This window comes from Artemia sp. Qi Xiang Cuo, chromosome 7, assembly GCF_049724085.1.
Source record: "Artemia sp. Qi Xiang Cuo chromosome 7, ASM4972408v1, whole genome shotgun sequence".
NCBI lineage: Eukaryota > Metazoa > Arthropoda > Branchiopoda > Anostraca > Artemiidae > Artemia > Artemia sp. Qi Xiang Cuo.
This window is the reverse complement of record NC_142800.1, coordinates 16,796,996-16,821,202: the sequence shown is the minus strand read 5'-3', so window position 1 is coordinate 16,821,202 and position 24,207 is coordinate 16,796,996. Positions and strand designations below refer to the sequence as shown.

The 24,207-nt window shown below is 34.4% G+C and overlaps 1 protein-coding gene across 4 annotated transcripts in view; it reads left to right on the top strand.

The window, feature by feature from the left end:
* Positions 1 to 4,018: 4,018 nt before the first annotated feature.
* The window catches only part of Rrp46 (exosome complex component Rrp46), a 30,658-nt gene continuing 10,469 nt past the window's right edge, over positions 4,019 to 24,207 (top strand). Inside the window, exons 1-3 of one of the 4 annotated variants that reach the window (XM_089091404.1) lie at positions 4,019 to 4,097; positions 14,124 to 14,209; positions 15,043 to 15,156. In XM_089091404.1, the coding sequence (XP_088947530.1) occupies positions 14,125 to 14,209; positions 15,043 to 15,156 (199 nt within the window). In that variant the 5' untranslated portion in view covers positions 4,019 to 4,097; position 14,124. Of the gene's footprint in view, positions 4,098 to 4,263; positions 4,370 to 4,496; positions 4,541 to 14,123; positions 14,210 to 15,042; positions 15,157 to 24,207 lie in introns of those variants that run through there. The other 3 variants (XM_089091402.1, XM_089091405.1, XM_089091403.1) reach the window with 3 other exon arrangements.

The window sequence follows — 24,207 nt, the reverse complement described above, 5'->3', positions numbered from 1 at the left end:
AGTTTAAAGTTCTGGAAATTTGTTCTTTTGAGGTTGACTACCCCCTCCCCACCCCCAAAAAAAAACCTCAGGGCAAGGGTTGTAAGCTATGCCCTGGGGCCATATAAGGCTCTTATAGAAAGTGTTGTCGTAGAAACTTCAAAAAGGGATCATTCGATTGGAAATTAAAATGGGTTAGTGCCCTTTTTAATAGTAGAAAGGGATTGGAGGGCACCTAGCCCCCCTCTAACACTCACCATTTCTCCAAACACATCCAATCAAAATTTTGAGAGTTCCTCAAACTTTTCCGATCATAATTTTGTTATGGCAGTTTTTTCAACGTAGTCAAAAGGTTTGGAAATTATATCTTTGAGGATGACAACTCTCATCCCTCGGGAGAATGGTCGTAGGTTATGCCCTTGGGGTATATAAGTTTTTTATAGAAAATTTTGTCGTAGAAGATTAAAAAAGGGCTAATTCGATTGGAAATTGAAAGGACTAGTGCCTTTCTTATTAGTCGAAAGTAGTCAGAGGGCAAATGCCCCCCCGTGCCCATCATTTCTCCAAATACTTCCAATCAATATTTTGAGATAGCCATTATGTTCAACGTATTTGAAAGGTGGGGAAATCCATTAAACCAAAAAAGGAACAAAAATAGAATGAAATAATCTACCAAGCATACAACCCCTACAAATCAGTATCAATAAATAAATGAAATTAATATGCAATGTTTTTTTCTTATATCTTTGTTGAAAAAAAACATCAAATTCGCCTCTCCTACATTTTGAAAAATGCATTTAGCCTCCTAAGTTTTCGTGAACTGAAGCCCCTGTCTTTGTATACCGTATTTTTTAGCCATTAAATACCTAATCAAATTTTTCAGCCTATTGGCTTCATTGGTTAAATAAATAATTTGGCAAGGTCTCACTTGGCACTGTCAAGTTGGCAGAGTTGCATCTGGCATGTTGCCGAAGAGACAAGTCAAGTTTTATCATGGTTGCAGCAATAACTGTCATTGTCGCACCAATATGCATATTGCAGTAATAGCTACAAGTCCTACAACCTATTCAAAAGAAAACCACGGCTTATAGTTAATTAAAATGAACTTGGAAGAAATTAGTTCCATGCAAAAGATTTCTCTTTTGAAGTTGAGCAGGAATGGGAACTATCATCTAGGGTAGGACTACATTTATAGGTTATTCATGAAAAGGAATCTACTTGAAAACATCTCGATAGATAGGGTTTTAATATCTGCCAAGCCATAAAAATATTGAAGATGGCTTGAAAAATATCATTATCGTTTTGAAGTTTATCCAGGTGAATTCTTACTGTTTTCATAAAAAAAAAAGGTCAATATAAAAATGACACGTCAAACGAGAACCCCTTATTGGCACTATATGACCACTCACGAAGCTGCTAGTTCTAGTAAAAATCAGAACAAAACAGTTCAAAAGTCTCATCTTTCATAATACAAGGCACGTTCTTCTTGTGCTATAAGAATATTAAGCGGATATCCAAAAGATTTTATGCAAAATGATCACCTAACTCATGGACCTGTAACCATCAATATGCTGAAAGTGCTAGCTAAAGAAAGAATAAATATTAGCCTGTAATTCTGACTGTTACAATTCTGACCGTATCACTTTTTTTTAATCACTCAATTTCTTAGGTGTTTCACACCCCTATCAAAACAACTGGAAATAACCTTATCCGAATATAAGACAATACTAGCTTGGATCTAAAAAATACTTTTTAGCTGAAACTTAGATTTAAATAGTACCAAAGTTAGTAGCAAAGCTAGTACTTATTCTTGCTAGAGAGTTTCTTCAAAAATATTATTTTACTCACTCTTTATAATGGACAATGGATAACTCTTCACCAGACTGCAGTGGCAAGGTTAAAAATCCTGAAGCACCGATTTTAGTTATTACAGTTCGTAAATTATGTCCTCAATGTTGTTTTGTTTAGTTTTAATTTTGACTTCTATATTGAAATATTAGCCTTATAATTTTAGTTAACTCAATAAGAATAGTTTAATCAACTTTATGTATTGAAAGTCATGTATAGTTATCTGGGAAACCATAAAATAGTGAAAAAAGATCAATTGCTGATAAGTTTCCCCAAAAAATTGAATACACAAACAATGAATGTGTGATTTTTTAAAGTGCCTTCTAATTTCGCTATAGTTTCTTTTTGTCTGTTCTCAGTACTATAATTTATTTTTCGATATTATCACTGTTAGAAACTAAAAATCGAATTTTTTGAGCCAATATGTGGAGCAGACATAAGTTTTAAATCTAAGAAAAAATTTTATATTTTCTCCTAAATGTGACTTAAAAAACGCAAAGACTTTTTTCCATCAGAATTCATATTGTTATTTTTCATTGAGCCTCCGAAATAGTATCTTTTCACGAAAATTTTAGCCGTACTATTAATTTTCACATAAGATTAAAACTGATCTTTTTAATTTTTCTTGCACTTGACTTCTAAAAATAAGAATTCTTTTTTCGTTTAAAAATCACTGAGATGCTAAACGGCGAGGAAAGGCAGAAGGGGGGCTCATAGTAATCTTTCTATATTGTTCCATTTGATTGAAAATGATGTGGAATAACAAAATAGAATATTGAAATATGTTTGGCATATACATGTTTTATATATTCCATCAAGAGTGTACGAAAGTGCTACCAGGCTTCCTTAACAGGCTTATCCCATCTTTTGAGGAGTTAGCATTGAATCCTTAACGAAAGCACTTACCTGGTCAATTTTTGAAAAAAAAAACAATTAAGTAGGCTAAAGATAGAAGCTTTATCACAACAGGCTTTGCAATGCAGAAAAGGAAAAGCAACAATAGTCACTGGAAACTTTGAGTTTGTTTTGTCTTTCGGCTTTTTTTTTTCATTCCAGAAGCATACACATTAGGATTTATTTTCTTTTTCCAAGCTCGGGTTAAAGCTTTCTTATTGATAGACCTTATTTCGTTGAAAATGTACCAGCTATGCTCCTAGTCAATCAAAGCCTTGTAAACCAGATGCATTTTGACAGGATCATGTCAAAAAACATTAGCAGAGAGACTATGCTTCCAGAATACACTTTACTGCCGGGTTGAGACTTAAATGAATATTGATGATGTCATACTATTCAAAATCTATTACAACTCTCTAAAGTTGAAGAATGGAAAATGTCACCGTGCTAGTATTCTTAATCCAATCACTTTTGCTTCGTTTTGCAAGATGTCCTGTAACTTTTTTTTTCTAGCGTCACCATATGCTTAAACTTTTATGTAACTTTTACTTAGAGTAATAAGTGGCCCTTCACGCGTAACAGATATCTTGCTAACCTTATTTTTTTTATAGAAAGAAAAAGGATTAGTAGCACTTCAAAGCTTATGTCCTTTTTGCGTTATACAGATTCTTTGGAAAGTGCTAAGCCAGCTGTCTGAAACCAAAATGTCAATCAACACAAGATCTACCCTGCGTTCAGTATAACTGATTACAATCGATTAAAGTTTAGTTTCGTCACTGTCAGCCAATGCAATTCCTATCCATTACCAAAAGCTGAACCCCAAATCATGCTCAGTGTAACAGGCTCCTACATTTTATTATAGTTATCTAGTATTTATGTATTAATGATTTCAATTCGTATTCATAAAATGATTTCAAAATAGAAACATTTACATTTTGCTGTAAAGAGAAATTGTTTTTTTTTTTTTTTGCTCAATAACAAGATTGGTTCACACAACAAAACTGGCAAAATCGGTACAGTTGCTTAAAACTATGTTTTGTAAATATTCTCATCAAAGTTATTAAAAATTTTAACATATTTGGTGGGTTTTGATTATTGCTTCAGTACATAATTAAACTGATTTGGTTTTTTCGGAAGCGGTCTAATACAAGGAAGAGGAACCATTTCTTCTCCAACCACATCATAAGCCTTTGGAACGATTTGAGCGAAACGACAGTGAGTTCACCATCCGTTGGCACTTTCAAAGCGAATCTCGATAAAGAATGGGAGACCAAAATATGGCTCACGGAATGAGATGAAGCTGATGTCCCGCGGCTCTATCATCACTAACTGGCGTACACTGGACTCGTCCATATCGCTAGCAAGTGCAATTTAAGGTAATTGAAGGTTTTTATTTTGAAAGCTTTGCCTAAAAATCTAACAATTACTTTCTGAAAAACAAACAAAGTTCTGATTTTTAAAATTTGTCAAGTTTTTAATGAAAAGTATAGTTGACATGGGTTTTGTCAAGAGAACATGTGTTATTCACGATGCTGTAGGTATTTTTACGCCTGTTTGAATTAAAGCAATGCTGGTTGTTTTTTATTCAATTTGTTGCAGATTTAGAACTGTTTGACAATTGTGTAGTAAAGTAAATATAGCTTTGAAGGTAAAGAATTTTCAGCCTATTTTTGCTTGCGGTAATTAGTATAGCTAGAAAACATCGGTTTGATAAGCTGAAGTGCTCTTTAGTGAAGATGAACAATTTGCCAGATTCCCAAGGGGATCAGGGAGAACTTGTGCCGAAATTCCTTACTAGGCCTATAAAGGCAGTCCAATGGTAATGAATTGGACTCTTAGCTGGGTCCTAGGCAACATGCACCTTTACCACTTGCCCCAAGACAAACCCACCCAGGATAGGGTAAATATTTACCAAATCATATAGCCTAATTGAGTTAGGAATAAAGTGAATACACCATTCGATGCCTTTTTTTATGCTGATTACGAATATAATAATCATTTCTACCGGAAATGAATTTCAGCCCCCCTAACCTAACCCCAACCCCCATATGTGCAAATATATAGCCTGTCCAGAATTGACATATATAGGGGGTCAGCTAAAATTCATTTCTTCAAATCATTTCTGTCACAAATTATTTTCAAACTTCTAAGCTTCTTTAAGTTTCTTCAGTTTTCTTGTTTTTTTTACTGAAACTTCATGGCAGTGATTCAATTTGAAAAATACTAAATTTTGATTTAGTATTTTTCATATCAAATCACCTCTCAACAAAATTTAGTATATTTCAATTCAATTCAGAGCTTTCAGCAAAATTTTTATATTTTTCAAAATCAAATCACCACCATGACATTTCTGTAAAAAAAAAGCAAGAAAATTGAAGAAACTTAAAGAAGTTTAGAAGTAATTTTGAAAATCATTTGCAGCAGAAACAAGTGTTATATTTGGATTCAGGATGAAATTCTGATGCTATTGGTGTGTCTTTTTTTATCTATCTAATTAGTGTGTTAATATAAACCTTATCCAAATAAACACTTTAATTGATAAGGGATGAGTACTTTTAATTAAAAAAACCCAATAGAAATTTAAAATAAGAAATAACCAGTGGTAGTGCAAACAAAGCACAAAATAGTGGTTTGTTTTTCCACTAGTGCTAGTGTGTTGGTGGATGGTCATTAATGCCTCATTTGAAAGCTTATGTTTATAGCTTTTGTCTTTTTATAAATTATGATCAGAAGTGTTACATGACACCAAATGCAGCATTTTTTTTTTTATAGTATATCTGTAATAGACATGGCTATTAGGCTGGTTAAGCCCTCTTTAGAAAGGTCTTGTTAAGGTAACTTTATGATATGAATTTAAGCTTGATTGGCTTATTAAATAGGCTAGAGTCAGAGGAGGTGGTCCCATGTGGTACTGAATCTCACCAAATTTAAGCTATAACACACAAGCTCAAATTGTTGAAGCAAACCAAGTTCTAGGGCTCATAAAACAAATGTTTGCCAGCAGGAAGTCATGTGTGGTCAAGAAGCTATGCATCCACATCTGGAATGACCCTGACATCTCCCCAGTTAAAAATAGACATTAAAGCACTCAAGAGTGTCCTAAGACAAGCAACCAATCTCATACCAGCTTTGCAAGACAAGCCATATTAGGAGTGCCTTGTCTCCCTCAAACTCCCCACCCTGGTCTATTGAAGGAAGAGAGGAGAAATAATCACTACTTGTATGCTGCTTGGAGGATGATTTCCATCAGGTACATGGTATTCAGGGAAAAGGTTTGCAGTACGGGGTTCAAAAGTGCCAACTTACCAAAACAGAGGCACAAATTATTTCTTTGTCTCTCGAGGGTCTCTAGGTTTGAAATATTTAACAAATGCAAATGCGGTACTTGCCCTCTTTAAAAATAATTCTTAGAGCTCTCTTTTGGACATTTTCAATTTTTTGTGTTGCTTCATTTGAGAGGCCAGGGTGCCACACAGGACAAGCATACTCTAATTTGGGACACACAAAAGAAATGTATACTTGTAGTAAATGTGATTGGGGGCAACTGAATTTATTTAAAAGTTTAAGGAGGGAAAGCGAGGAGTTTGCTTGTCGTAGGATATTATTTATATGGGCATCCCATTTCAAATTAGAAGAAATTGTAACACCGAGGATTTTAAGAGATGTGACAGAGGTTTCAGGAGGAATAGCAGCAAGAAAAAGGGGAGGGGATTTAAGGAAACTTACTGAGACTATTGCAGATTTAGAAGGGTTAACTGTCATGTCAAGGGAAGAGGCCTCACAGGCAATATCTTGGAGTATGCCCATTGGGTTGCTTAAGATGTTTTTATGACATATCTCTAAAATTGTCAAGTCATCGACAAATTTCCACCTATTGTCATAAAGGGTTGAAAGGCTGTTAATCATAAGAGAAAAAAGGAGAGGGCCTAAAATAGTCCCCTGAGGAATGCCATTAAATATGGGGAGATGATCTGAGAAACAATTTAGATATTTAACTGCTTGAGATCTATTAGAAAGAAAAGAGACAACAAGCTTAACAAGGAAAGTTTCAATGTGGAATTCATTTATAAGTTTATCTATGAGTAAATTGTGGTTAATCAAATTGAAAGCTTTTTTAAAATCAATAGAAATTAGATTAAGCCAAGTGTTAGGTTTTTCAAGTAATTTACCCATGGTATACTTATGTGGTTCTTTATGGTATATTGCTAAGGACCTAGAACCACAAAGTGAGGTCTTGAGTTCAAGTTTTGTGTTTGTCCTTTTTTTATGCAAGGTGCCAAAGCAAGATGGAATTAGGGGAAATGGAAGACTAAAATGTGTGAAATTTTGAGTTCAAGTTGTATGGAGAGGATGCTGTTTCCAATCCTTTACTCTAATTTTCTTACTTTGTGCATGGTGCCAAAATAAGATGAACTTGAAAGGCCACTTTTTTTTCTCCTTGGCCAATAGAAGCCAAAAACCAATAAGTTATATTTTAAGAAAAATTGTGGTGCTAAACTGAAAATCTGTAGTTACATTGATCTTAAAAAGTAATTGTTATTCAAGTAAACTTTAAAGTGTTTTGTGATTATCCTAATCTCATATTCCCTGTGTATTTGAGACCTTACTCTTTGTGGAAAGAGTCCATAATCAAACATGTATATTAATATGTTGGAAATTAAAACACACAAAAATTAACTCGAAAAAAACAATTAATCCTGAGCAGAGTTTAAACTTGAAACAAACAAGAATTATCACCATTGAATCTGTACAACATAATAATCCATAAAAATAATTATTAATGCTTTAGCCTTCTGAAGCACAAAAAAAAAGAGTTCAGAGATAAATTGTCCATTAGAAACTAGGGGCCTGGTAGGCTCACTGTTATTTTTTTTTTCTTGAGTAAAGCATTAATTGTTAATTTTATATATGTTACAGATGTTCTACAATATTAATTTTTTTATATTGCATTGATTATGGACATGTACATTAATACATTGGAAATTGAAAAGGCACAAAAATTAACTTAAAAAAAACTACATTTTCTCAATGAAAGTAAAGAGCAAAGTTGAAACTTAAAACAGACAAAAATTATGACCATTAAATCCAAGCAACATACTAATGTATTAAATTAACTATTAAATATTTCCTGAAGAACAAAACAGAAGAGTTCAAATATAAATTTTTTATTAGAAACTGGAGGTATGGCAGGCTCAGTGTTATTTTTAGTTTTGTTCTTGAGTAAATTACTATTAGTTTAATTTACAGATTAGTGTATTGCATGGATTGTTAGTGAACCTGTTTCACACCTTAGAAGGATGAAGAAATCATTTGGTAGGACCAGCAGAACAAGCAGAAACATCAACCAAAAAAAAAAGGAAAAGGGTATAATGTTGATAATGTAAAAAATGCTATGGGGACATCAGAAGAAGAGACACAAAAAGGTTGGTGGCAATGAAAAGTGGGATACCATACAACCATATTAACAAAAATGCACTGGAGTATTGAAAGGTCCAGTGCTAATTTTGGAATCTGAAATAAAAGAAGGCCTCACAAAAGGGGTTATAGATTCTAAAAAGGATGGCTTTCTGGTTTTATTGCCATGAGCTTAGGGAAACTACTGGGTGGCTAGCAGAACTAGCAGGGGCAGATGTCAAAAGCAATCTTGGTGCAGATTAGGCACCAAGTGATACATGAGCTACTTAGCTCATGAACTGGCACCCTGAATAGTCAATTAGGGTTGTCAAAAGAATGGTTGGGGGGCATTGTGCCATCACAGAAAGATGGCTCCATAGATGCATAACAGCCCAGGAAGCTGCCTTTAAAGAAGACAGAGTAACTGAAGAGGATTAAAAAAAAAACTGTTTATGGTTTAATGCTGGTAAAACCATGATGCAATTCAATCTGGAGGGGTTGGTAAAAAAAAAAATAGTGATAGCTGAGAAGGGATCCTGTATAGTGTATTGTCATGTAGACAACAAAAAAGAGGGAGTTACATGCCAAAAGGAATCATGACAAGAAACACAAAGATAGAATGAATGAGGCAGGCTTCAGTTCTTGACTTCATTCAAGCTGTGTTCATCCCTTGCCTAAAAGCAAGGGGCTTGTACAAGAAAAACACCATTCTTGCCCTTGATAGCCATTCAAGCAACACTCCTTGCAGTCTGTCAGGCCTTTGCAGAGACAACTCAATTGATCTACTTTGATTGCTCCCAAATACTATATATATTCTCCAAGATGCAAATGTAGGGGCATTTAAACCTCTGGAAATCTTTTAGAAAAACAACGTAATCCAGTTCAAAGCTGCTTTTTTCAAAAAAGAGGGAAATCCAATTTCATGTCATGCGCAACAACTAGAAAGAGAAACTATCAAATCTAAAATAGCCCAGTATTTTCCCTACATTTGGACCAGATCCTAACCAAAAGTCTTTACAAAAATTCATTCAGTAAGATGATGAATACATCATTCATTAGCAGATACAAAAGCCTATAGCAAGTGATTGACCCTGAAAAACACAGAAAAAGAGTCTGAAGCTTAAAATGATCAAGCAAGGTAGCTCCTGGGATGGTGTTATGTTCTTCAGCTCTCTAGCTACAGCATCCTAAATGAAAAGACAATTATTGCTTGTAACCACCCTCAAAACCATTGAGGATAGACTTGAGCCTGACGCCCTTCAAGAGTTTTACCAACATATGAACAGGAGATACCTCGTACCAAAGCTTTTTTTTACTTTTGTCAAGATAAAGAAAATAGGGCAACCAAGGTCAAGGAGCTTCAGACAAGTATATCAAATCTTTTGCTTCTTTACATTTCTGAACTAACTCTTATGAATGACTTCTTTCTTTGCAATATTGTGCCAGCATCAGAGCCAATTCTCCCTACAGAAACTAACTTCAACCAGGGCCCTTTTACTGTTGGAGGTGCTTCAGGAGAAAGTTGGTCTGATCTCTCTTTGGTCAAAATCATCAATTCATACCTGGAAACAAAGATGAATGGGGTATCAATCATTGCTCAAAGGTGTGCTTCTATACTGCTGAATAGATTCCCAGTAGGATAATAGGATTTTTTTCATTTTACTGATGTACTTTAATTTAGCTTCTTTGTTTAGAGCATAGGATTCAATGTTTGTTGCTGCTTTGTCTGATTTTGCTTAGGTAGAAGTAAACCTGCAACAAGCTCTGGTGACAGTGGTGATGTATTTATTGCCATAAAACTTGGAATGGTTGTGGCTGCTTTTGGGTCACTTTGAATGGGTGTCAGGGGAATATGCATTGAGAACATATCCCTGAAGGTCTTGTAACCAACTGTGCTGGATTGTCAAAGGAGCTGGACAAGCTCCTAAAGTCAAAAGGAGCAAAGTTTTACTGCCAGGGTTATTTGGAAGAATAAAACTTCTCATTTAGTAGTCATCACTGTTGCTTTTGAGTCATTGTTTTCAGTACAAGTAACTGAAAGCTTAAACCTAAAGCAGTTTAACCTGATCCTTGTTGGGAAACCAGTTGTTTTCTGTGTTGGTCTTCTGGTAGGCATGTTGGGGTGTGTTAAAAAATTACATGTCAAAAAACTGTTTTAGCATGTTGTGTACATGTTCATTGTTGTGACTGTCAGAAAAGTACTCTGATATCATGGTAATGCTGCTTTTGGCATGTATTTCGAAGTGGCCAACAAAGCAGTGAAACAGCTTTCAGGAGACCAAGAGATGGAACCTTGATGTAGCAACACACTGCAAGGCTGACACAGGGACTTTAGTGTTCAATAAGAATTGTTAATCCAATTACTTACTAACTAGAGCTTTCAGGTTATGTACAAGTCATATCTGGGTCAGTTTTTTGGGCAGATTACAGAAAGAGGCATTGTTTAGACAGTTGGACTGCTGGTTTAGCCCCCTATGATCCAGCTAGAAACAGCACAGCATCCTCCAGATTATACTGTGCCTATAGCTTGTAGATTTATGCTGTTAAGTACAGAGCTATTTCCAGCATTGCCATGTGAAAGTGATGATGATTTGAGGGCAGTTGAAAACCCATATGATTTGGCTGAAATCAAATGACCAACAGAAATGCCAAGGCTTTTTCAAGCTCAGAAATTTGGCTCTAAAAGAAGAGATGTTTCACCAGATAGTGCCATGGCAGGGCTGTATGCAAAGTAGTAAAACAGATATAGTTCAGCCAGGAAATCAGAAAGTTAGAAGACAGTTTAACAGTAATGCTGATATGTGAAGGTGATCCATTACCCCAAAACATTTGGTGTTATGGGAGGAAATGAAAAGTTCATGTTTAGGCCTGCTATTGTAGATCTTCCAGTGCCACAATGGTTAGTAGCATGGTCACCTGCAAAAGAATTGCAGAGCCAAAGAGCCAGTTTGCCTATGTTGTTGTAATAAACATTTGTCAGGTAAATGTCTTTTGAAAAGCTTTCTCTTATCAGACAGACCAAGGGCATATTTTCACCAATTGTAGAGGAAATCATACCTCTACATCATTTCCCTGTTGTGTTAGGAAATGAAATTGTGAAATACTTCAAGTGACAGAGACTTACCAAGTGGGATACAGGATGACCCAAGTAATATCATTTGACAATGATGAATAAATAAGAAAGATGACAAGACAAGAAACTGCAGAAAAAATAGTAATAGATTTATTCTACAGAGCTGAATTGTTAGAAGTGTGCAGCGTACCACTATCTGATCAGATAGAAACCTTAAAATTTGATCATAGAATGCCCAGTCAGTCATGAAAGAGGAGAAAGACATTTTTCATACACTTTTTTGAGGAAATTCAAATGAATGTAATAGGCATGCTAGAGACCTGGTTGCAACCAAATATGAATTTGACCTTTAAAGGTTATGATGCAATAAGGGAAGATGGATCAGAAGGGGCAAAGGTGGAGTACTCATTTGTGTGAAAAGGCCTTTACATTTTATCTTATGGGACAATGATCTGCAGGATCATCTATATTGTTAAATAGAAATCATTGGGTTCAGTGTATGTCAACATGAGGGATTGACTCTCATAATTATTAAGTGTACAATGCAAATGGAAGCAACAGTGATGGTGGTGGAATTGTTATTGAGCTATCACAGAGCATTCCTGCTAATGGACAACTAATTAAAACAGGTGATATTTATGCACATGCTAAAGTTTCTTGCAAGTGTGACATTGTGAATTCATCTGGAAAAAGTATAGATGAGTTTTTATTGGAATCCCAAATTTGCCTAGTCATTCCCAAAGGATTACCAACCCTTAAAATTCATCTTACTTATAGTCATACAACAACCAATTTAACAATTGTTACCCGCAAGAACTACTGTTGTAATCACTGTATATATAATTAGCAGTATGATCTTTCCCTATCTCACCCATTATAAAAACCCGAACCAAGGTACGAGTGCTCCAGAGAACGTATAAACATAAGCGACAATAGATCTTTTCATGGGTAGACAAGTCAGATTTCTCTTGAACGCGAAACTTGGCTTCAACGTTGGAACACTAAATTTTGAAGAAGCTAATTTTAAATTAATTTATGCCAATACATATATAAAAATTGGTAGTTATTAGTGCAATGTTATTATTAGATGTTCTTAGGAATTACAAGTAGGTTTCGAAGTCTCGAGTCGGTTTCAAAGGCATTTTGAGAAAGTTTTTGCGAAAATACGCGTTCCAGGGTAATTGGACCGTTAATGGCAGATCCAATGAGAGGAGCTGTTTGTATGCGCCAATATATATATATATATATATATATATATATATATATATATATATATATATATATATATATATATATATATATATATATATATATATATATATATATATATATATATATATATATATATATATATATATATATATATATATATATATATATATATATATATATATATATAATATACTACGAAAACTTTAGGAAAAAGAAAGTTTTTTTTAAAGAAAAGTAAAGGCCATATTAAACTTAAGATCAGTAGAAATAGAAGCCTACAATAACTCAAACTCAAAACGACCAGAAATTATTATTAAAGAATAAAAAAGGAAAGAAGAATAATTGGTATGGCTATAACACTGCATATAAATTTATGTAAATGTATATATAGCGGGCTGTAATAGTGCAAAAGGTAAATATAACATTGGTTTAAGAATGGAAAGAAAGGCAAAGAATGAATTTACATTGTCACAATTCCTTATTTTCACAAATTTCATTAACCCCCTGTCCTCTTTTTTAGAAATCCTACATAGGCCAATCAGTTGAGTCCACTGTATATAAATAATAGGTTAAGTCATAATTTGTATGTAAATTTAAGTCATGCCTGTGAGATGGGACAGTTGCAAACCACTTGGCTGGCTCACCAAGTTTTTTCTGCTTTCGCAATTACGAATAATATAATTTCGAACCATTTCTCATTGATTGACGCATACACACTAACTTGCTAATGCATGAATAAGTGGGAGGAGCTTTTTGTTCGCAGCGAGAATGAAGAGCCAGAAATCATCTGCGGTAAACTTACTGCCTAATTGTATATACAGTGGTTGTAATACAAGATCATGAGTTGTTTTCTAGTGATCATTTCCCTATAAGTTTGCCAAATTATGTGTTTATTATTCTGTGTTTGTTTTTTATTGTGTGTCACTGGTTGAAAAATTATTTGGATTTTTTCCTGTTTCTAGGTATTCACTATAACATTTAAATTATGGTACTCACTTTGGGTTTATGCCTTAACTATATCCAGCAGAAATGAGGGGAGGGCTAAGATCTCAAACGTTGGTCTTTTATAGTTTATAGGGACGACTATAGTGTGCACCTGGCAGATTTTGGTTTTATGATATATTAGGCTACAGCTTAATCGACACCAAGTTACTATCTGCAGAGAATTTTACTTCTGTCTGAAATGATGAATATGAAAAAAGTCATTTTTAGCTTTGAATTGTAAGTTTTGCAATATTTTGTTTATTGTTAGAAAAAAAATATACACAAATTATTTTTTCAAAGCACTAGGATAACTTGATAGATGAGAAAAAAAGTATCTGCCATACGAACAGCTGATTAAATGTATTCTAAGTGCACAGAACCTACACTTTTGAATGCTGCCAGGACGTCTTGAAGGGCGGATTTGGTTGTTGATTCAAGCAAGTGCTGTATTAAGCCTAAGTATCAATGTCTCTATTCATTTTACTTGTTTCCATAAAAGTTAGGCTATTGGAGGTTCCTCTGGGCTGATTCTGATAAATTTTTCTCTCTATATCACCCCTATTTGTGTAGCTCTGATTTATAACTTAATAACTACTGATAATTGCTTTTTTTCATTTCAGCTAATTTCTAAATTATATTTAAACAAATGTAGTTTAAATAGCTATGATGGAGTTTGCTTTGGTCTTTGAGTGGTTGATACACCAAGTTCAATTTTTCAAAAAGAAACTGTTTTTTTCAGAATGGAAGAAATAAGTTTTCTGAGGCCACTGTCATGTGATCTTGCATGTCTGAAGAATTCACATGGATCTGCAATTTTGGCACAAGGTAACTTCTATAATTTAGTTTAATATGAACTGTGTTAAGATATGTAAACAAAAGAAAATTTTAAGGTTGCCTGTCATTTCCACTCATAAGGGAAAAACATAATGTATAGTTTCACATCTTCACATGTTGCAGGATGACCCTACCCCCAGTGTACTGGTAACTTGGTACAAACTGTATGTTCAAATAATCTCAGTGCAAAGTGTCATGATTTTGGTAATTAAAACAAAATCTTGATCTTGGTTGGTAATATAGTTTGTAAAATGACCCACAAGCCAATAGCTGTAGAGCCCATCCCACCCTTAAATACTCGTATTTCGGTTAAATGCGTCTATACAAAGATGAATGGGGTATCAATCATTGCTCAAAGGTATGCTTCTAATCACATGTTAATCTAGTTTTGAACATATAATGTGTTAAATATCTTTAAAAATTATTCTTGTGTTTATTCCACAATAATCACTTTTTTTACTTTTTCTTTCTCTTTAAAAAGAGAAATAGGCTAGATAAATAAAACATCAAGGCTAGGTGAAAGTCATGTGGACGATAATGATAGCCTATATAAAAACTGCAAGCTGCCTAGGACCAGGAATAAATGAGGTTTAAGGAAGAGATTTTAGGTAATGAGAGAATTGCTTTCTCAGTTTTTATTTTAAGAATTAAAATGTTGGATTGAAAATAAAGCGTTGGATAAAGATAAGTCATATTTTGCTTATAAACTGTATACTAAAATATATTATAGTAATGGGGGCTATGTGTCTAGCAGATGCCTTTATGTTAACTCTAAATCTATAAGCTTTTTATCTTGCATGCTATTATACAATTTTTTTTCTCAGGAAAAACTGTAATTGGTGCGTCTATCAATGGACCAGTTGAAGCCCGCCAACAAAGAGAAGAGATAGAAAAAGCTTATATTGAGATGGCATATAGACCTGCTTCTGGTTTACCTGGTTTGTACTTCATATTGTCAGTTATTTTAATATAGAGTTTACTTCGATTTAGCTTAATTTTTAGGTTTGGGACTAGGTAATCTATAATGACAACTAAATAAGTATGTAGCACGTTTTTTCGGGTCGCTGTGAAAAGTGTCCCCTCCATCTGCTTCAGTGTCGTAAATGAGTGTTAAGGCCAGAAGTTTCTTGTCTAGTGGTTCTAGTCGTCTTTCCTAGAAAAAGGAGCCGCCTTGATAATTGAAACCACTTAATGATAACATACCTTTTTTGGGGCTGATTTACCTCCTTTTGCTAAGTTATTTTCAGCAAGATCGGAAAATTGTGAATATAAGTCATATACATAAGGATAGGGTGGGGGAAGTACCTAGAGATTTTAGGCAAACCACAATTAAATCACTGTATAAGAAAGGTGATAAGAGTGAGTGTGGTAATTATCGAGGCATTAGCCTGGTCTCTGTAGGTAGCAAATTACCTAGTAATATGATACTTTTCAGACTAAGAAATACTATAGAAAAAGTGATCGGAGGCGGGAAAGGCAGTTATAGAAAGGGTAGACAATGTGTTGACCAAATTTTCGCGATTAGGTTAAAAATTGAGAAGTGACTTGAATCATCGAACACCTTTGGTCCTCAGTTTTATAAATTATAAGTAAGGATTTGATTCCATTGATAGAAGAGCTTTAGCGAAGGTCTTATGCTTGTATGGCATAACAGAAAAATACATTAAAGTGATTGGTGTTATGTACAAGAATAACACTGCTGTGGTTAAGGTATGAAATGAGGTTAGCAGCTGGTTTTGTATTAAATCAGGAGTTAAGCAGGGTTGTGTTCTATCTCCCTTTATATGGATTATTTTGATGGACTTTTTCTTAAGGAGCACAGGAAAGGCAATGGGAGAACAAGGAATCAGATTGGGATTCATGGAGAACAAGGAATTAGATATACTGCTATATATGGATTATTTTGATGGACTTTTTCTTAAGGAGCACAGGAAAGGCAATGGGAGAACAAGGAATCAGATTGGGATTCAAGGAGAACAAGGAATCAGATATACTGCTTTATATGGATTATTTTGATGGACTTTTTCTTAAGGAGCACAGGAAAGGCAATGGGAGAACAAGGAATCAGATTGGGATTCAAGGAGAACAAGGAATAAGATATACTGCTTTATATGGATTATTTTGATGGACTTTTTCTTAAGGAGCACAGGAAAGGCAATGGGAGAACAAGGAATCAGATTGGGATTCAAGGAGAACAAGGAATTAGATATACTGCTTTATATGGATTATTTTGATGGACTTTTTCTTAAGGAGCACAGGAAAGGCAATGGGAGAACAAGGAATCAGATTGGGATTCAAGGAGAACAAGGAATCAGATATACTGCTTTATATGGATTATTTTGATGGACTTTTTCTTAAGTAGCACAGGAAAGGCAATTGGAGAACAAGGAATCAGATTGGGATTCAAGGAGAACAAGGAATCAGATATACTGCTTTATATGGATTATTTTGATGGACTTTTTCTTAAGGAGCACAGGAAAGGCAATGGGAGAACAAGGAATCAGATTGGGATTCAAGGAGAACAAGGAATCAGATATAAAGCTTTATATGGATTATTTTGATGGACTTTTTCTTAAGGAGCACAGGAAAGGCAATGGGAGAACAAGGAATCAGATTGGGATTCAAGGAGAACAAGGAATCAGATATACTGCTTTATATGGATTATTTTGATGGACTTTTTCTTAAGGAGCACAGGAAAGGCAATGGGAGAACAAGGAATCAGATTGGGATTCAAGGAGAACAAGGAATCAGATATACTGCTTTATATGGATTATTTTGATGGACTTTTTCTTAAGGAGCACAGGAAAGGCAATGGGAGAACAAGGAATCAGATTGGGATTCAAGGAGAACAAGGAATTAGATATACTGCTTTATATGGATTATTTTGATGGACTTTTTCTTAAGGAGCACAGGAAAGGCAATGGGAGAACAAGGAATCAGATTGTGATTCAAGGAGAACAAGGAATCAGATATACTGCTTTATATGGATTATTTTGATGGACTTTTTCTTAAGGAGCACAGGAAAGGCAATGGGAGAACAAGGAATCAGATTGGGATTCAAGGAGAACAAGGAATCAGATATACTGCTTTACATGGATTATTTTGATGGACTTTTTCTTAAGGAGCACAGGAAAGGCAATGGGAGAGCAAGGAATCAGATTGGGAGGAAAAACATTCCTGGACTCGCTGATGCTGATGATCTAAGCATCCTAGAGGAAAGTGTGAGCAAAATGAATGAACTTTTGAGGTTTTGCGACTTCAGGGTATTAGAATAGGTTTAAAAGTTAATGTTAAGAAGACTAAGTTGCTAAGGCTAGGAATAAATGAATATGAAAAGCTTAAATTGGGTAACGAAAAGATTGATCAGGTGGACAGCTTCACTTACCTTGGTAGTATTACTAGTAAAGACGGTGGGAGCAGTGAATATGCTGAAAGTAGAATAGTCAAGGCTCGTGGTGTTTTTTTCACAAGTTAGAAAAATTTTGGAAGAATAGGAAGATAGGTCTGCAAACCAAGATTAGAACATTAGAATAGTGATGACAGTAGTCAAATATGGTTCTGAAGCATGGGCGCTCCAAAAGCGGATGAAGATTTTCTAGATGTTTTCCAGAGAAATTGCTTAAAGATTGTTCTGGGTACCCGGCTGACTACCGTATTTTAATTAGTAGGCTGTGCGAAAAATACGGTTCTGTCCCACTTTCTAGGACTATAATGAGAGAAAATTGGGATGGCTAGGATACGTTCTGTGGATGAAAGCGGAAAGATTACCGATGATTGTTATTTTTTGCCAACCGTTAAGGGCTGAACAGAAAGCAGGTCGTCCGCGGTTGGGGTGGGAGGATGTCATAAAGAAAGATTTAAGGGAAATGGGAACTTCCATTGAGGGAGTAAAGAGGGAGGCTTGGAATTTATTGGGATGGAGGAGGAGCGTGCGTAGCTGTGTTGGCCTCAGGTGGCTTGGTGTTGCGGTGAGTTTTTAGTATATGCTAATAAGAGTAAGATCAAAATGGTAACACTAATTTAAAGGATGAAGAATTTTAGAGAACAGATTGGGCATTTTGACAAATCTGCTAATGTTGAACGAAAGTTGTAACATCAGTTAATACAAGGGTAGGTTAATGCAGGGAAATCTTTCACAAGAAAAGATTTAAAGAAGTAGAAATTTGATTGAAAGGTCAACTTTATTGAAAGATGGTAGGCCGCGTTTAACACAAAAAGGATGTCAGCACATAGATTGGGCTTTTTGACAAGGCTGCTGATGTCGAACAAAAATTGTGACATTATTTAATTAAGTGGGAAGAGGTTATAAAAAATATTGAAAGAAGCGGGAATTTTATAAGAAAAAACTAAAAAGTGAAACGAGCTAAGCTGGAATAGAAGGATATATCATTCTGTTGGCATTAGGTGTTTTTGTGCTGCAATTAACTTGCAATTAACTACAGTAAGCGATAAATCCATACAATATGTATTATAAATTCTTGCATTATGAATGCACTCAGTATACAAGTGCTAAATTCTTTCTTTTTCAGTATTGAAACAAAAATACTTAGATGGCCCTCATACTGATACGTAATCGTGTCTGCTGCTTTTTCATTTAAATGTGAAATTTTCAAAGTACAAATTCAAAAATAACATTTTGTTTAGATATTTTAAACACTGTTTAAATAATTATATTAAGAGTAATTATAAATTGAATATTATATAAATAGTTTGTTGAATATTTAAATTATCCTATACCTTTCAAATTAATGAAGCTTTTACTTTAATTGTTTGAATAGCTTGTTTTGAATCCGATTTTATATTCTACTTACCATGTTTTCAAGGCTATACAAAAGAGCAACATCATTGTTTTGCAACAGTTCTTTTAAGGGCTTAAACACGAACAAAATTGGTGGTCATTTTTATATAGAGGTAAATAATGTAGCCATAATTAGATAATAGTATCAAATTAAATTTAATTAAAAACAAACATCTGCATAAAAGCAAATTGAATCTTTTGAGCTCATCCAAAACCAAAGAGTTGAACAGAGAGTTTTCATTCTATCTTTAAATTTAAAAAAAAGTGCAGGGGCCACAACCTACTGACCATGTCCTTAGTGTTGAGTCACCCTGCCAACAAATTAATCCGAATTTCTCATTTTACCTGTTTATCTAATTTTCCATAATCCTAAATTCTTCTTTCTCTATTTCCCCCTATTATCTGTACGGTTAAATATGCTTCTGCAAATTGTGCCTTGTAACTCATTGAGAAAAAAGTGCAGGGGTAACAAACTACTCACCATGTCCATAGTGTTGGGTCACCTTGTCTATAAATTAATCCTAAATTCTCATTTTACCTGTTTGTCCAATTTTCCATTATCCCAAATTCTTCTATCTCAATTTCCTCTATTATCTATAAGTTAAATATTTTTTTTATGAATTATGCCTTGTAACTCATTCAAAAAAAGTGCAGGGGCCACAAGCTACTGACCATCTCCGTAGTGTTGGGTCACCCTGTCAATAAAATAATCCAAATTTCTCATTTTACCTGTTTGTCCAATTTTCCATTATCCAAAATTCTTCTTTTTCCATTTCCCCTATTATCTATAAGTTAAATATGCTTCAGCGAATTGTGCCTTGTAGCTCATTTAAAAAAAGTGCAGGGGCAACAAACTACTGACCATGTCCATAGTGTTGGGTCACCCTGCCAATAAATTAATCCGAGTTTCTCATTTTACCTGTTTGTCCAATTTTCCATTATCCAAAATTATTCTTTCTCAGTTTCCCCTAACTGAGTGGAGGGGCAACAAACTACTGACCATGTCCATAGTGTTGGGTCACCTCGTCTATAAATTAATCCTAAATTCTCATTTTACCTGTTTGTCAAATTTTCCATTATCCCAAATTCTTCTGTCTCAATTTCCTCTATTATCTATAAGTTAAATATGCTTCTGCGAATTGTGCCTTGTAACTCATTCCAAAAAACTGCTGGGGCCACAAACTACTGACCTTATCCATAGTATTGGATCACCCTGTCAATAAATTAATCCGAATTTCTCATTTTACCCGTTTGTCCAATTTTCCATTATCCAAAATTCTTATTTTTCAATTTCCCCTATTATCTACAAGTTAAATATGCTTCTGCGAATTGTGCCTTGTAACTCATTCAAAAAAGTGCAGGGGCAACAAACTACTGACCATGTCAATAGTGTTGGGTCACCCTGCCAATAAATTAATCCGAGTTTCTCATTTTACCTGTTTGTCCAATTTTCCATTATCCAAAATTCTTCTTTCTCAATTTCCCCTATTATCTATAAGTTAAATATGCTTCTGCGAATTTTGCCTTGTAACTCGTTCAAAAAAAATAGTGCAGGGTCAACAAACTCCTGACCATGCCCATAATGTTGGGTCACCCTGTCAATAAATTAATCCGAATTTCTCATTTTACCTGTTTGTCCAATTTTCCATTATCCTAAATTCTTCTTCCTCAATTTCCCCTGTTATATATAAGTTAAATATGCTTCTGCAAATTTTGCCTTGTAACTCATTCCAAAAAATTGCTGGGGCCACAAACTACTGACCTTATCCATAGTATTGGTTCACCCTGTCAATAAATTAATCCGAATTTCTCATTTTACCCGTTTGTCCAATTTTCCATTATCCAAAATTCTTATTTTTCAATTTCCCCTATTATCTACAAGTTAAATATGCTTCTGCGAATTGTGCCTTGTAACTCATTCAAAAAAAGTGCAGGGGCAACAAACTACTGACCATATCCATAGTGTTGGGTCACCCTGCCAATAAATTAATCCGAATTTCTCATTTTACCTGTTTATCTAATTTTCCATAATCCTAAATTCTTCTTTCTCAATTTCCCCTATTATCTATAAGTTAAATATGCTTCTGCGAATTTTGCCTTGTAACTCGTTCAAAAAAAATAGTGCAGGGTCAACAAACTCCTGACCATGCCCATAATGTTGGGTCACCCTGCCAATAAATTAATCCGAATTTCTCATTTTACCTGTTTGTCCAATTTTCCATTATCCTAAATTCTTCTTCCTCAATTTCCCCTGTTGTATATAAGTTAAATATGCTTCTGCAAATTTTGCCTTGTAACTCATTCCAAAAAATTGATGGGGCCACAAACTACTGACCTTATCCATAGTATTGGTTCACCCTGTCAATAAATTAATCCGAATTTCTCATTTTACCTGTTTGTCCAATTTTCCATTATCCAAAATTCTTATTTTTCAATTTCCCCTATTATCTACAAGTTAAATATGCTTCTGCGAATTGTGCCTTGTAACTCATTCAAAAAAGTGCAGGGGCAACAAACTACTGACCATGTCAATAGTGTTGGGTCACCCTGCCAATAAATTAATCCGAGTTTCTCATTTTACCTGTTTGTCCAATTTTCCATTATCCAAAATTCTTCTTTCTCAATTTCCCCTATTATCTATAAGTTAAATATGCTTCTGCGAATTTTGCCTTGTAACTCGTTCAAAAAAAATAGTGCAGGGTCAACAAACTCCTGACCATGCCCATAATGTTGGGTCACCCTGTCAATAAATTAATCCGAATTTCTCATTTTACCTGTTTGTCCAATTTTCCATTATCCTAAATTCTTCTTCCTCAATTTCCCCTGTTATATATAAGTTAAATATGCTTCTGCAAATTTTGCCTTGTAACTCATTCCAAAAAATTGCTGGGGCCACAAACTACTGACCTTATCCATAGTATTGGTTCACCCTGTCAATAAATTAATCCGAATTTCTCATTTTACCCGTTTGTCCAATTTTCCATTATCCAAAATTCTTATTTTTCAATTTCCCCTATTATCTACAAGTTAAATATGCTTCTGCGAATTGTGCCTTGTAACTCATTCAAAAAAAGTGCAGGGGCAACAAGCTACTGACCATATCCATAGTGTTGGGTCACCCTGCCAATAAATTAATCCGAATTTCTCATTTTACCTGTTTATCTAATTTTCCATAATCCTAAATTCTTTTTTCTCAATTTCCCCTATTATCTATAAGTTAAATATGCTTCTGCGAATTTTGCCTTGTAACTCATTCAAAAAAAATAGTGCAGGGTCAACAAACTCCTGACCATGCCCATAATGTTGGGTCACCCTGTCAATAAATTAATCCGAATTTCTCATTTTACCTGTTTGTCCAATTTTCCATTATCCTAAATTCTTCTTTCTCAATTTCCCCTATTATCTATAAGTTAAATATGCTTCTGCAAATTTTGCCTTGTAACTCATTCCAAAAAATTGCTGGGGCCACAAACTACTGACCACATCCATAGTATTGGTTCACCCTGTCAATAAATTAATCCGAATTTCTCATTTTACCCGTTTGTCCAATTTTCCATTTTCCAAAATTCTTATTTTTCAATTTCCCCTATTATCTACAAGTTAAATATGCTTCTGCGAATTGTGCCTTGTAACTCATTCAAAAAAAGTGCAGGGGCAGCAACCTACTGACCATGTCCATAGTGTTGGGTCACCCTGTCAATAAATTAATCTGAATTTCTCATTTTACCTGTTTGTCCAATTTTCCATGATCTAAAATTCTTCTTTCTCAATTTCCCCTATTATCTATAAGTTAAAAATGCTTCTGCGAATTGTGCATTGTAACTCATTCAAAAAAAAGTGCAGGGGCAACAACCTACTGACCATGTCCATAGTGTTGGGTCACCCTGTCAATAAATTAATCTGAATTTCTCATTTTACCTGTTTGTCCAATTTTCCATTACCCTGTTTGTCCTATTTTACATTATAATAAGTTAAATATTTTTTGTGAATTTTGCCTTGTAACTCATTAAAAAAATACTGCAGGGTCAACAAACTACTGACAATGTCCATAGTGTTGGGTCACCTTGCCTATAAATTAATCCGAAATTCTCATTTTACCTGTTTGTACAATTTTCCATTATCCCAAATTCTTCTATCTCAATTTCCTCTATTATCTATAAGTTGAATATTTTTTTTGTGAATTGTGCCTTGTAACTCATTAAAAAAATAGTGCAGGGTCAACAAACTACTGACCATGTCCATAGTGTTGGGTCATCCTGTCAATAAATTAATCCGAATTTCTCATTTTACCTGTTTGTCCAATTTTCCATTATCCTAAATTCTTTTTCCTCAATTTCCCCTGTTATCTATAAGTTAAATATGCTTCTTCAAATTTTGCCTTGTAACTCATTCAAAAAATGTGCAGGGGCCACAAACTACTGACCATATCCATAGTGTTGGCCTGTCAATAAATTAATCCGAATTTCTCATTTTACCTGTTTGTCCAATTTTCCATTATCAAAAATTCTTCTTTCTCAGTTTCCCCTGTTAGCTATAAGTTAAATATGCTTCTGTAAATTGTGCCTTGTAACTCATTAAAAAAAAGCCCAGGAGCCACAAACTCTTGACCATGTCCATAGTGTTGGGTCACCCTGTTAATAAATTAATCCGAATTTCTCATTTTACCTGTTTCCAATTTTCTATTGTCCCAAGTTCTTCTATCTCAATTTCTTCTATTATCTATAAGTTAAATATTTTTTGTGAATTGTGCCTTGTAACTCATTAAAAAAAAATTGTGCAGGGTCAACAAACTACTGACCATCTTCATAGTGTTGGGTCACCCTGTCAATAAATTAATCCAAATTTCTCATTTTACCTGTTTGTCCAATTTTCCATTATCCCAAATTCTTCTATCTCAATTACCTCTATTATCTGTAAGTTAAATATTTTTTTGTGAATTGTGCCTTGTAACTCATTAAAAAAAATAGTCCAGGGCCAACAAACTACTGACCATGTCCATAGTGTTTGGTCATCTTGTCAATAAATTAATCTGATTTTCTCATTTTACGTGTTTGTCCAATTTTCCATTTTCCTAAATTCTTCTATCTCAATTTCCTCTATTATCTATAAGTTAAATATTTTTTTGTGAATTGTGCCTTGTAACTCATTAAAAAAAAGTGCAGGGGCAACAAACTACTAAACTTGCCCATAG